Source organism: Urocitellus parryii, chromosome 14, assembly GCF_045843805.1.
Source record: "Urocitellus parryii isolate mUroPar1 chromosome 14, mUroPar1.hap1, whole genome shotgun sequence".
Lineage (NCBI taxonomy): Eukaryota > Metazoa > Chordata > Mammalia > Rodentia > Sciuridae > Urocitellus > Urocitellus parryii.
This window is the reverse complement of record NC_135544.1, coordinates 63,529,922-63,543,169: the sequence shown is the minus strand read 5'-3', so window position 1 is coordinate 63,543,169 and position 13,248 is coordinate 63,529,922. Positions and strand designations below refer to the sequence as shown.

At 48.1% G+C, this 13,248-nt stretch overlaps 1 protein-coding gene and 1 pseudogene across 2 annotated transcripts in view; one reads left to right on the top strand and one right to left on the bottom strand.

Moving 5' to 3' along the window:
- Window positions 1-13,248, top strand: part of LOC144250164 (dihydropyrimidinase-related protein 2-like) — a 36,697-nt gene that overhangs the window by 4,132 nt on the left and 19,317 nt on the right. The window contains exons 1-5 of one of the 2 annotated variants that reach the window (XM_077792664.1): window positions 6,384-6,457; window positions 9,036-9,200; window positions 11,349-11,410; window positions 11,669-11,749; window positions 12,245-12,313. In XM_077792664.1, coding sequence (XP_077648790.1) covers window positions 6,406-6,457; window positions 9,036-9,200; window positions 11,349-11,410; window positions 11,669-11,749; window positions 12,245-12,313 — 429 coding nt within the window. In that variant the 5' untranslated portion in view covers window positions 6,384-6,405. Of the gene's footprint in view, window positions 1-6,383; window positions 6,458-9,035; window positions 9,201-11,348; window positions 11,411-11,668; window positions 11,750-12,244; window positions 12,314-13,248 lie in introns of those variants that run through there. The other variant, XM_077792665.1, reaches the window with a different exon arrangement.
- LOC144250165 (thyroid receptor-interacting protein 11 pseudogene) lies at window positions 2,186-2,887 on the bottom strand (annotated as a pseudogene).

The window sequence follows — 13,248 nt, the reverse complement described above, 5'->3', positions numbered from 1 at the left end:
ATTTCTGTTGTGCGTGGTCCAGCATTTCTTTTCGGAGCTCGTTTTGTTTTTTCAGTTCTGCCATCTGCTCTTCCTTGAGATCTAAGTCTTCTCTCAGCCTGGAAGCAGAATCCCACAGAGCATTCGCTTGATCCAAACGTTCCTGCAGTGATGTTACTTCTCCTTCTAGCTTTTCGGCCTTGTTCTTCCATTCAGCTATTGACTGTTTTTCTTTGGCTAGTTCAGCAGAATGCAGAGCTTTCTCTTCTTCTTGGAAGTGTTGAACCTCGTTTTCTCTTAGGATTTTTACTTTGGTCTCTTGAAAAATATCAGAATTCAGTGTTTGAGCGTCTCCTCTCTCTCCAGGCAACTGGGCTTTTAGTTCTTCAATAGTTTTCTGCAAGTTCTTAATTTCCTCCTCTCTTTCTGAAATTAACTGGCTATGCGCAGCATTCATCTGCTCATACTTGTACTTAAATTCATGCATTTCCTCCTTCTGCTCCTGTAAAGACTGAAGTAGTTGCATTTTATGCTGGTTTTGATTTTCAATTATATTCAGATGGTCTTGAATTTCATCTTCCAGATGATTTTTGACTATGTTCAGTTGAGATACCTCCAATTCTAGTTCTGTGATAGCATCAAGAGCTTCAGGCTCAGCCACTGGTGCAGCTTGATTGTGCTGTTCCGTAAGTATTTCCAGTTCTACTCGCAGATAGTTGTTTTCTGCTCTCATGTAGGTAAGACTTTTGTCCTTTCTTTCAACGGATTGCCTTAAAGTTTCATTTTCTCTTAAGGCCTGAGAACACTTATGTAAATCCTTTTGTAGTTGTGAAATTTTTTCTTCGAGTTTTTCAATAAAAACTTCTTTCTCATTTATGACTTGTGTCAATCGCTCCTCTTCTTCTATATAAGATGCCAAAATTTCCTCAGTTTCTTTTTCATCAGCAGTCATTTGCTCAATATTCTTTTTGAGTCCTGCTATTTCAAAGTCCTTCTCTTGATTGAGTTGAACTGCACATTCGTGTTTCAGCTTTAAGGCCGAGGTATTCCAATCATGTGCATTGGAGAGTTCCTGAATAGTCTGCCTGTGATTATTTGCTTCTTCCAACAGTCTTTTTTCTGCCTGGTGCAGTTTGGCTTCAGTCTCTTCTTTGTCTCTTTTGAGAGTCTCCGTGATAGTGTCTTTTTCTTGAGAGATTTGATTGTAAGCAGCAATAGATTCTTCCAACTTACGCCTTACATCGTCACGTGCTAAAATCAACATTTCATTTTCCGTCTTGAGTTCAACAGCAACTTTCGTTAAGTTTTCATTGAGCTGTTCCTCTTCAGAAAGGTTGCTAGCTTCAGCTTCTCGTTCTTTAGGCATGTCATCCTTACAATGACTGTTAGAGTCTTCATTCAGAGAGGTTCGATACTTACTCTTAAACCCAGACAGCTCCTCTTCAAGTTGTCTAATGTGATCCTTAAGCCCAAGGTTTTCCTGCTGGATGTTTGAACTATTTTTTTGTGACTGATTTAGCTGATCTACTAAATCTTCTACTTTTCCTTCAAGCTTCTGCTTGGTTAAACGCAAATCACTGAGGCTCCGTGCATTCTCAGTTAACTTCTCCTTCTGCACATGCAGCTCTTGGGATATGTTCATTTGCTCATCCTCAAGTTGATGAACTCTCTTTTTTTCATCATCTAGATCTTGTTCCAACTTCTTGATGACAAGGTCTCCTTCATTTTGTTGTTTTGATAGCTCATCTTGTATCAAAATCATGTGCTCTGTAGCTTCCCGATTCCGATGATCCAGTTCTTCTAACTCAGCCATCAGCATTTTCTTTTCATTGATAGTCTGATTCAGTTCTTCCTCCTTTGCCTTCAAGTGAAGTTTTAAGTCTAGTAATTGTACATTCAAATTCATGTCCGTTGAAGCTCTGTTTTTCATGACTTGATAGTCACGGCTCAGTTTTGACAGTGACATCTGAAGTTCCTCTTTTTCTTGACTCAATGATGACTTCTCTTTTTCTAGAGCTTCAACATGCATTTTAAGTTTCAGATTGTCTTCAGCAAGACGGTTATCCTGGTTTAAACCATTTAGTCTCACGATTTCCTTCTCCGCATCAGCCAGGGCTCGTTGAAGCCTGAACACTTCTTCCACTGCTGAATGCTGAGGAAGGGTTCTTCCCTTTTCTGCCACAGTAGAACTCTGCTCCCAAACTGAAATTTCATGCTGATGATCATATATGTCTGGACTTTGGTTTGGTTGAAGAGTCTTGATAGTATTTAGTACTTTGCAGATTTCACTTGAGTCAGAATGGTGCGTTCCCTGAGCCTCAGCAATCTGCCTCGAGTGGCCAACTTCAGATTCATGTTTTGCAACTTCAGTTGGTAATCCGTTTGTTTCTTGTTGTGATAAAATTATGTCACTAAAGTCCGTGTCATCATCACGAAAGGCTGAAAAATGACTACCGACCAGGGGACCGAACGGAGCCGGTGCAGTTGTTGTTGGTACACCACAAGCTCCCGAGCGTACTGATTGAGCAGCTGCCTGTAGTTGGAACATTTGATCTTGCAGTACAATCTGTCCTGCTTTAGGATGGCTGATCTCTACCTCTTTCTGTGGCAGTTGATTCTGGGAACTTACAGACTGATGGTTTATTTGTAGCTCTGATGCTTCATGCTTTTCTTCCAGGTCAGTACAGCACTTTTTCGGTCCTTCATTCTCACATCTTAGTGTGGAATCAGTAGTTTCCATTTCCTTTCTCGAACAATGATGTAAAGCTGCTTCTGGGTCTCCTAAGTCATCCAGAAGCATTTCCCTGTTGAAGGTGGAGCTCTGGCCGGTGAGGAAAGCCAAGCTGCTCCCCACCTGACCCAAGAAGTGGCCCAAGCCTGAGCCCAGGCCTCCAAACCAGGACCACATCGTGGCCACTTCAGCGATCCATCGGACCAGCTCTGAGAAGCGCGTCCATCACCATCCACTTCTCTGCCCCGAACGTCCTCCGGCGTTGCCGGGGTCGATTATGACCCAAGCGCTCAGAATTCCTCAGAGCGCGGGGTTCCTGGGGCTCCACCAACACTAATCATCCCTTCCTGCCTGTAAACTCAGAAGCCTGTCCTGCGCTTTGACCAGGGACTGGCATCCAGTAGCACACTCACCCCCTGCAGGGCCTCTGCTTCTTCCCTGCACTTGCCTGTCAGCTGTTGGCTCACAGGATTGGGCAGGGTTGGCTGGGAGGAGCTAGAGATCCAGGAAAGTGTCCCAGTTTGAGTCCCAAGGCAGTGTGCTGTGGAGCCAGGAAGAATCAATGTTGTAGATGAAATCCAAAGGTAGTTCACCGGACAGTTCCCTCTTGTCTGGGAGAGGTGGGCTTTTTGTCCCATTCAGTTGCATTCAGTTGACGAGGTGAGGTCTCGCTCCACATTAGAGAATGGAATCTATTTAACTAAAAGTCCCCGATTCAAAAGTAAATCTCACCCCATAACACCAGCACAGACACACACCCAGAATAAAAGCTGGCCAAGTATCTGGGCATCGTAGCCCAGACGAGTTAACATAGGTTATTTTATGCAATATTTTAGAGTACCTGCGTTTTGTCTGGGACTTGTCACATGAGGTCAGAGGTGGGATGTTTTACTTGTGGTATCAGATTTTAGAGCATTTTGGGGTTTGGATTCTTGGATTAAGGATCGGCATCTTGTAATAGCCCTCTGGAAATAGCTGGTGGTGTTTGCATGGAAGTACTTCCAGATTCTGCTTGTAGCTTCCAAGTTCGGGCCACTGTCCCTGGCCTGTTCTTGGCTTCCCCACCAAGCAGGTTCCCAGACTCCCCCCAGAATCCCCAATAGTGTTCCCCAGCACAGCCTGAGGAAGCCCGTGTGTGTGTGTGTGTGTGTGTGTGTGTGTGTGTGTGTGTGTTTGTTTGCAGGTCCTATGTAGACTTTTTGTAGTTCACGGTGGGTGGCTTCATGTCTGTGTTTTTTAGTGACAAAATGGCAAGTCCCAGAGTGTGAGCACAGCAAGGAGGACTGTGGCAGGACAGGGGTGCTTGGACCCCAAGGTCCACCTCTTGTCACTGCTGGTGGCTGGCTGGTGGCTGGCTGGTGGCTGAGTGCCCCCTCTGCAGGGGCGGATGGCATAGGAAGGTCCCCAGAGGGAAGGCCTGTGAGTTCCGGGCAAGTCTTTCCAGCTTGCATCCGAACAGGGACTCCGCTGCCTCCGGAAGTGAGGGTGACCTTCTGTCCTGTTCCCTTGGAGGGGCTCTTCCCAGGAGAGCTCGGTCGGGAAGAGGACTGTGGGAAAACCCATGCAGCTCCTCGGGGCTTCTCAACCTCGCTAGCTCTTGGAAGAAGCGCGAAGTACTCGGCTTCTTCTGGGTCCTGAGTTTTCAAGGGTCCCCAGCGCTAGGCACTGGCTCCCAAGCCAGTTCTGCATGCCCAGCGTGGAGGGCAGCTGTGGACTGCAGCCAGGGAGCCTGATGCATGTTCTCATGATACTGTCGCGGAGCCACAGGTCCTGCTGGTGAATGCAGGGGGAGGGCGGGAAGCAAATGGGAAACTGTGCTCTAATTGGCTGTGGTCAAAGTGGTCCTCAGCAGATCAGGGTGCTCACGAGAAATGCAGATCACCAGGTCCCAGCCTGCACCTAGCCTCAGAGCTCTGGGGGAGGCCCACACTGGGTTTTAATAAGCTCTCAAGGTTGTTCTTGTGAGCTCCAAGGGGCATGAGGACCCTGACACAAGTGATCTGCCACCCCTGGGGCACCTGGGGTTGTGGGCTGTCACTGGTCTGAGGGTGTCCTCTGCAGACACCTCCCACTGTGTGGGCTAGGGAGGGGGGAGTGCTTGCTCTAGGGCGTGGAGCAGGAATGCTCAGGAGGGCTTCCCAGAGTTCCCAGGTTAAGGAGGGAAGCGAAGCTGATGGAGGAACCGAGCTTTTGAAAGATAATATTTTTTCTTCTAAAAATTAAAGACCTGGGGTGCAGCTCACTGGTAGAGGCTTGCCTAGAATTGCCCTGGGTTCCAAAAAAAGGAAGAAAAAAAAGAGGAATAAATTGGAACGTTTACCACCAGGTTTGAAGCTGCTCTAAAGGCTCAGTGGTGGAGCACTTGCCCGGCATGTGTGAGGCTACTGTGCTCAGCACCACATATATATAAAAAATAAAGATCCATGGACAACTACAAAGAAGCAGCTGCTCATTTAATACTAAGAGTGACAAAGGGAACAAAAGAAAAATAACCCAGGGTCAGAACTGTCTTATTTCTCTGTAATGTATGTGCAAATTAAAAATATTATCAAATGCTTTATCTAATAGTACTAACATTAAAGTATTTTTAAAAGTCATCGGAGAGCAATAGAGTGGAAAGGATCGTTCTCTAGCTGCGAGCTTGTGGATCTTGGCCTTGGCAGTGTTTGCCCTTCTCCCGGGAGTGGTGGGTTCTTTTAATCCCAAAGGAAACAGATCTGCTGAAAATATCAGGCTTCCTTGTTTACTTTGGCTAGAAGGCCTGACCTTAAATCCAGCCATGTGTAGGACAAATGTTGTTTATCTGTACACATGTGCAAATACATCTACCTACAAACACAAGTGTTTTGTACACACACACACACACACATGCACACACACACACACATGGACATACAGACAGGCCTTGTTCTTGGTTTCATTTTATGTCCACCATTATTTTTTTCCTCCTATATCATCTTTTATTCCTATTTCTGCTTTAATCAAGTCTTCTTATAATTATCTTTTTAACCCACTTTAAAATTTTTTGAGAGGAGACGAACTATAAATAAAAAAAAATAGAATAAAAATACAATGTGTAGAGAAAAGGTATAGAGGAAACGTACCAAATTCGAGTAGGCTGGTTTTTGGCAGGGTGATGGTGGTAGAGATTGGATTAGATGTGATATTAACTTTGCCTAAAATTTGAGATTTTCTACTTTTTTTTGTTTTTTTTTCTGCAGCACTGGGAAATGAACCCAGGGCCTCATATGTACTAGCAAGGGCTCTACCACTGAGCCACACCCTGAGCCCTAAAACCTTTTTTTTTTTTTTCAAGCAGTCTTTCCTCTTTCTTTGTTCAGTACTGAGGATTGAACCCAGGCCTTACACGTGCTTGGCAAGCCCTGGACATCTCCATCTATCCCAAGAAAACATGTGTCTCCCGCATCCCCTGCCACCAGTGGAAGACGGCCCTCTGATTGGCAGGCAGCATGGCTGCGCAGGGGCCCTCTGGGCTTCACAGCAGCTCTGGGGCATGAGCAGGAAAAGCTGCTGGGCTCTAGGACAGTACAAATGTCCCTTCATATCCACACATACTGCATCTGTGAATTCAACCCACTGTGGGTTCAACCAACCACAGGTCGAAAATGTTTGGAAAAAAACATTCCAGAAAGTACCAAAAAGCAAAACTAAAATGTGCTTCAAAGCAAGTAGTAATGCTGAATCCACTGAATCCGCTCCAACGGAGGCATGCAGGCATCCCTCTAGGTATTATGAATAATCTAGAGATGATATAAAGTATGTGGGATTTAGCTAGTGGTAGGGGGCCTGCTTGGGGGCCCTGGATTTGATCCTGAGCACAATAAAGCAAAAGGAAGGAAGGAAGGAAGGGAGGGAGGGAGGAAGGAAGGGAGGGAGGGGACACTCAAGGTTTTGAATGGGTCATATGCAAATGCTATGCCATTTTACATAAGGGACCTGAGTGTCTGTGGATTTTGGCATGGGCAAGACTTTGCCTCGTAATACCAAGGGGTGACTCTAACTCTGGCTGCTTCACCTGATCCTGTGTGGCGGAACGTGAGAGCTGAGAGGCGACATTCTTTTACTTACTTAGTTCATTTATTGAGCTCTTCCTGTGTCCCAACCCTCAGTCCCTGCTCTGAGGAATTTGTCCTAGTGGGGGCGTGGTCAGACAGCACATTATTAGTGATGCCTGTATGGAAACTATTTCAAATCGTGGTGTCCCCATGGGATGGTGACAGACCTGATGAGAAGGATGAGGAACAAGGACAGTAGATTTCCAGAGAGGGGGCATCTGGGATGGGCAGGTGCTGGGCTGCCCAAAGAAGTGACAAGCTGTCAGGGTGGCCATGGCCGTGAGCAGGTAGGGGACAGAGTGCATTGGGGATGTCAGCTGGGCCCAGACCCACGGGACCTGGGGAAGGAGTCTGAATTTGACTCTGTAGATGGAGGCTGGCCCCTGAAGGATTTCAGCCGGCGACTGGCAGCAGCTGAGTAAAGGTTTTAGAAAACTCACTTGGCTGCTTAGGAGGGAGGTTTGGAGGAGGGCGAGAGGTGAAGCAGGGGAGTGGCCGTGGAGACTGTCCAAACTGATTGTTGCTGAGGTTTTTCTGTTTTTTTTTTTCTTCTTTTTCTTTTTTTGTGAGGAGGGAGTCAGGGGCACAATTTAAGAAGAAGAATTAGAATTGTTTTGTCATAATTTCTGGTAACATTTTACCAACGGAACAGAATTGCATTTAAAATGTGCATCGATTTTACTTTTTTAGATAATGTTAGCGTATTACAGATATCAGGACTGATCGATTATATAGACATGCATATATTTTATACTAATGCTTGCAAATATTTATGGAAAAGTGGATTCTATCCAAAGAAATTTACCACAGTGTGCCATATTTTTATAAATTTTTTAATTGACACATAGTAACTGCATGTACTTTCATATGGTGCAGTGTGACATTCAGTGCATATATACAATTTGTAATGATCTGATCAGGGTAGTCAATATGTCCGATGACCATATCCCTGACATATATAAAGGCAAGCTCAGGGGATCCCAGTTTAGCAGCATCTGCAAGTTTGATTCATTTCAGAAATCTGAGCTCACCGTGTTGCCAAGGCTGGCATTTTCTTAGCTCAGAACTGCTTACCTGGGTGCAGAACATCTAATATTTTATTTAGGAAGAATGCCTCATTGCTTTAGGCATCTGGAATCCTGGGCTTCATCTTTCTTGTTGCCCAAGTTTGATTCAACCTTGGACAAATCGTTTTGCTTTGTATTTCTGAGGTGCTTCCTGTAAAGCTGGGTGACAGTAGTCTAGAAAGCCTGTCATCACAGTGGCTGGGTGAGAGCTCCCCTAGGCCTAGGAGAGACAATGGCACCTGCAAGGGCCCTGTGGTGGGAGGACGGGCTGGGGGTGCAGCACCCCCAAAACAGCCTTTGGCGCTGGAGAGCAGAATGCAAGGTGGGGCTGATCTAGGATCATGTGTGGAGGTTGGCTGGGATTCTAACCTTTATATGACGTGCAATGGGACACTGTTGGAGGGTTTAAATCAGGGAGCTCGATAAGGGTGATAGCTACGCCTCTCATTTAATCCCCATAATAAATGTCTGTGCTGGGTAATATTGTCCCCCATTTTAAACCAGCAAGACATTTCTGACCATGGAGATTAAGTAGTTTACCCAAGGGTACCTTGAAGGGGGAGCCAGGAAACAGACCCCAGGTAGCCTGAGCCATGGTCCTTTGTCCTCCGGGTCAGCCTACCTCCATAATAATATCACAGCAGCCACCGTTTTAGAATGCTTTGAACTCTTAAGATGAAAGATTTCCCTTAAATTACAGACTGGTATTATGCTGCAGAAACATGAGCAGCCACGGGAGAGTAGCTGAGCCTGGGCACTTTGGAAAGGCCCGAGTGTGTGGCTGCGCTCCAGTCCCCCCAGTGCCTAGCTGTCTGGTGGGGGCGTCTCATGGCAGCTATCAGCACAAAGAAGTTCTGGCTCCTCTGGCCGGTCATTTGACACTGCCATTGTTCATAAGGACACATTGTCCATGAAGCGTGCCCCCGGGGTTAGGGACTTGGAGTTGGGAAATCAGATCCGGGCAGTTCACGTGTGGTTTCCCCGGAGCATCCAAGGACAGGTTTCTCCTTCGTCCCTCCTGAGTACTCAGCTGGCTTCAGAGCATTCTTAGGGGCTGACGAAGGCATCGCTGTCTCGGTTGGGAACCCAAGAAGCCCTGTTCAGGGGCCAAGTGGGAAAACACCTGCCAGCCGTGGCCTGTGAGTTTCTTGAAGATGACGCCGTGTGTCTCTTCTCTCCTAGTTGACCACGTTGTTCCCGAGTCTGGGACGAGCCTGCTGGCCGCCTTTGACCAGTGGAGGGAATGGGCCGACAGCAAGTCCTGCTGTGACTACTCTCTGCACGTGGACATCACCGAGTGGCATAAGGGCATCCAGGAGGAGATGGAGGCGCTGGTGAAGGACCACGGTAGGTGGCGCTGCCCTGACACCTGCTGCTGATGGCTGCGCTTCCGCCCAGGCATTGGCAGGGCCCTGGGGAAACTCTGGGTACTGCCTCTGGATCCCAGTTGTGCTTTTTGCTGGTGCCTGGCCCTGAGCAAGGAGAGCGGGCTTTGGGCAGCAGCCTGTGCTCACTGGAGGGCCTAACCCCCTGCAGTCGTGGTTGGTAGAGAATGTGAGCCCTGCTACTGGCCTGTTTTTGGGTGGCAGCTGCCTACAGCTTGCTGGTCTCAGGGACCCTTGCTCTCTAGCCAGGCTGGGAGTTGGGGATGTGGTGAGCGTTGGTTGAGCCCCGTGAGGCTGCTGGGCAGTCAGGGTGCACCTGAGCCGTGAGTCCAGGGTCGATGTGAAAGTAGGGGGACACTTCACACCTAAGGGGGCTTTTCTGTTTCACAATTTCCAGGGATTGGAGAGATTCACTGGGAGGTGGGAGGAATCCACCTTAAGGTGTCTCCAGGACTCCGGTTCACAGGAGCCTGGGGGCTCAGGGGTTTGGTGGGGAAGTCAAACCACGTGGTGTTTCCAGGTCTTCTTGAACTTGGCTGGGGACTGGGTTTCTGGGGCCACTTGTTGACCTCACTGGGTCTTGACCTTCAGGGAAGCATCATGCACGTAGGGGACTTCCAGGCTCAGGCGTGCTGTGTGCTGTGATCCACAGCAGGAGGGAAACCTGGACGTGGATGTGGATGTGGATGGGGTGGGGATGGGGGGCAGCCACAGATGTGGTGCAGAATCTGCAGGATGGAGAGCTAGAACCTCAGCCTTATTTCTTTGCCCTTCCACAGGCTAGCTCTGTGACCTTGGGCAAGTTGCTTAAAGTTTATGGTTCTCCCTTTAAAAAAAAAAAAATCTCCCACATGAGCATACTGCACTGCGATGTTTCTTTCCAGCCTGAAGATTCCACAAACAAGAAAGTGGGTAACCTTTGACCTTCTTCACATTTGAGAATAACCAGACTCCAATGGATTTAACTCTCAATATTTAGAGTGAATCTACTTTAAACCAGGCCTGAGAGTTACCATGACAACTGTTGCCTAGCAAGGAGAGAAGGGTCAGGATGTCCAGGAGCATTTAACTCAGGCAGCGCCCAGCACCCCAGGTGGCTTGAATTAAGCTCCAAGGCGAGGAGGTTGTCAGGACGATTGTTTAACATTGTGATGAATGTTGGGCAGGGGTGTTTGGTCTGTTGCCTCGGGAGGCGGGGAAGCAAGAACTCAGAGAAGAGAGGATGGGCCCGGGATGTCTGCTTGTTGAGCCACTGGACCTTTTTTTATTTAAAAAAGAGTTTCTTAAAAATCGGCAAGGAGTATAGTCTGCTTGCCAAAGAGAAGACATGTGGTACTGATCTTCACAGACAGAAACTTCTAATTCATTTTCTTATTAAAGGCACGACAGACTTGTGTTGGGGGCAGCTTAAAAAAAAATATAGGAACTGTGGTAAAATACACATAACCCAGAACTCACCCTTCTAACCACCTGTCAGTGTCCGGGAGAGTGGCACGAAGCACATCCATCTCCAGAACCCTTCCTCTTACTACACTGAAACTCTGCACATTAAACAATGCGTCTCCACGTGCCCTTGTCTGTAGCCCCAGGCAGCCAGCCCCATTCCACTTCCTGTCTCTCCAGGCCCCTCACAGGAGTGGATCACATGGTATTTGTCTTATTGAAGGTGTCAGAATGTCCTTTTTAAGGCTCAGTGAAATTCTGTTGCATGTATAGACCAGATTTTATCTCATCATCCATTGGATGGCCACTTGGGCTGCTATGAACATGGGTGTATAACCACTTCAGCTTTTCATTTTGATATCATTTTAAGCCTCCTGAACAACTATAAGACTACTCAAAGGAATTCTCATGAACCCTGTCCCCAGAATTCATTGGTTGTTTATGTTTTACCCGGTTTGCTTTATCATTCTCTCTGTATCTCCATCTCTGTCTCTTTTCCTTTCTCCCCTCTCTCTCTCTGTCTCTCTGTCTGTCTGTCTGTCTCTCTCTCTCTCTCTCTCCCCATACACACACACACATGTGGTAGCATCACTTTCTCATTCCCTTCCAGATTATTTGGTTTGTGTATTAAAAGTCACGTCTCCCTCTCTATTTTGTCTGTCCCCAGGGGTCAACTCCTTCCTCGTGTACATGGCTTTCAAAGATCACTTCCAGCTAACGGATTCCCAGGTACGCATCAGCTCTTCTGAATGGGCTGGTGGGCACGTGGTCACTGCTGCCCCCTGGGAAAGCATTCTCCAGTATACGTACATCCTTGGCTTTGTGGGGCTCGGCTGGTGGAGTCATTTAGGGATGTGATTCAGCCTTTGGGGAGAATGTGAGCCCAGGGCTTTAGCCCTGGCTTCTTGCTCTCATCCGTGTCCTTTCAGTTTGTGCTGTTTTGTAAATTGCAGAGTCCTTGACTGATCCCACCTTCCTCTCTCTCAGATTTATGAAGTACTGAGTGTGATCCGGGATATTGGTGCCATAGCCCAAGTCCACGCAGAAAACGGCGACATCATTGCAGAGGTAGGGGGCTTTCGTTTGCATCATTTCTGCATCTCCTGGAGGGTGACGCGGGTAGCTGAACACCAAGGAGGGAGATCAGAGGGCCTGGTGTTCCTGGGCTGGACTCCGCTGCAGTCTCCCTGCAGGCATGAGCGTCCCGCCAGCCAGTCCCTGTTTCAAGGAGGCTGTTTCCCTTGGGACCGTAGTGCAGCTGCCTTGGGTGGGGTTCGGAAGCTCCCTGGTCACGCCTGGGCATCTTACATTGTGGCTGAGGCTGAGGACCAGGAGCATATTGCTCTCAGCCTCCCAGGGGAAGGCTGAGTGGTTTGCAGAGGCTGGTCAGACAGGCCAGGGTATAGGGCAGTGAACCTTTTTCTTTATAAGGTCTTGGGACGAGGGCAGAGTGATCAGCAGAGCCAATTTCACATTTTGCTCGGGTCACCCTGGTCCCAGGTCTCTGTTGGTCAGACCTGAAGGCCAGCTTCCTGACCACCTGGCTTTCTTTACACATTTCAGGAACAGCAGAGGATCCTGGATCTGGGCATCACAGGCCCTGAGGGACACGTGCTGAGCCGGCCTGAGGAGGTGAACACCCCCAGATGGGATACGGGACTTGAGGTCCCTTGGGTGCTGTGCAGAGCATGCAGAGCCTTCTTTGTGCCAGTTGAGAACGGGGCTTTTGTCGTGCAGACTGGTCTCTCTGAGAAGCTATGGCTCACATGTGTGTGCAGGCGTGCGTTGTATATCTACACAGGCAAAATGAAGTGTTCTACGGAGCCCAGAGGTAGAGGGTGGGATTGTGTGGCCTGAGTGCTCCTCTCTGGTTTTCCAAGCCCTTCCTTGGGAAGCTCTTGATTATCTTCCTGTCGCCTAGTAGTTTATAACCAGCAGCCAGTTACCAAAACAGGAACGCAGATCACCAAGCTCTTCTGTGTCTCTGGGGGGTTGTAAGCTTTTCCGTGGTAAGCCTGCACACAGCACAACACGATCAGCAGAGTTTGGTGGACAGACCCTTAAAACTGGGGAAGGAAAATTTAGAGCAGGATCCTGTTTGGCGCCACAGCCAAGAATCAGGGCCCTGGCTGGGATGAGTGAGTCACGATTGTGAACAGGAAGGGGGCTCACAACCGTGTAGGTGTAGGTGACAGACAATCTCTTCTTCCCAAGTAGAATTTTTGGCCTTTAAATGCTTTTCAGATTTTGGTCAAGGTCAAGCTGTGGCAGACCTGGCTAAGGCCGAGTCTGGCAGCTCTGAGCCAAGAGAACAATGAGGGAGTCTGAACAGATGTTCTACAGAAAGAACTGGTGGAAAAACAGAAGGTGTGGAGGAGGAAGAGCAACCGCCAAGGACCTGGGCAGATAGAAGCTTGAAATTAGGAGTTTTCCTCCAGAAACAGGAGAAGGAAGATGCTTGACCAGAGGGCTGTAAAGGGGCAGGACCACTGAAGCAGAGCTTTAGGGCTGTCCCACAGCAAACAGGAAGACAGCTCGCCTGGGTTTACTGGGAAGGAGAGCTGCAG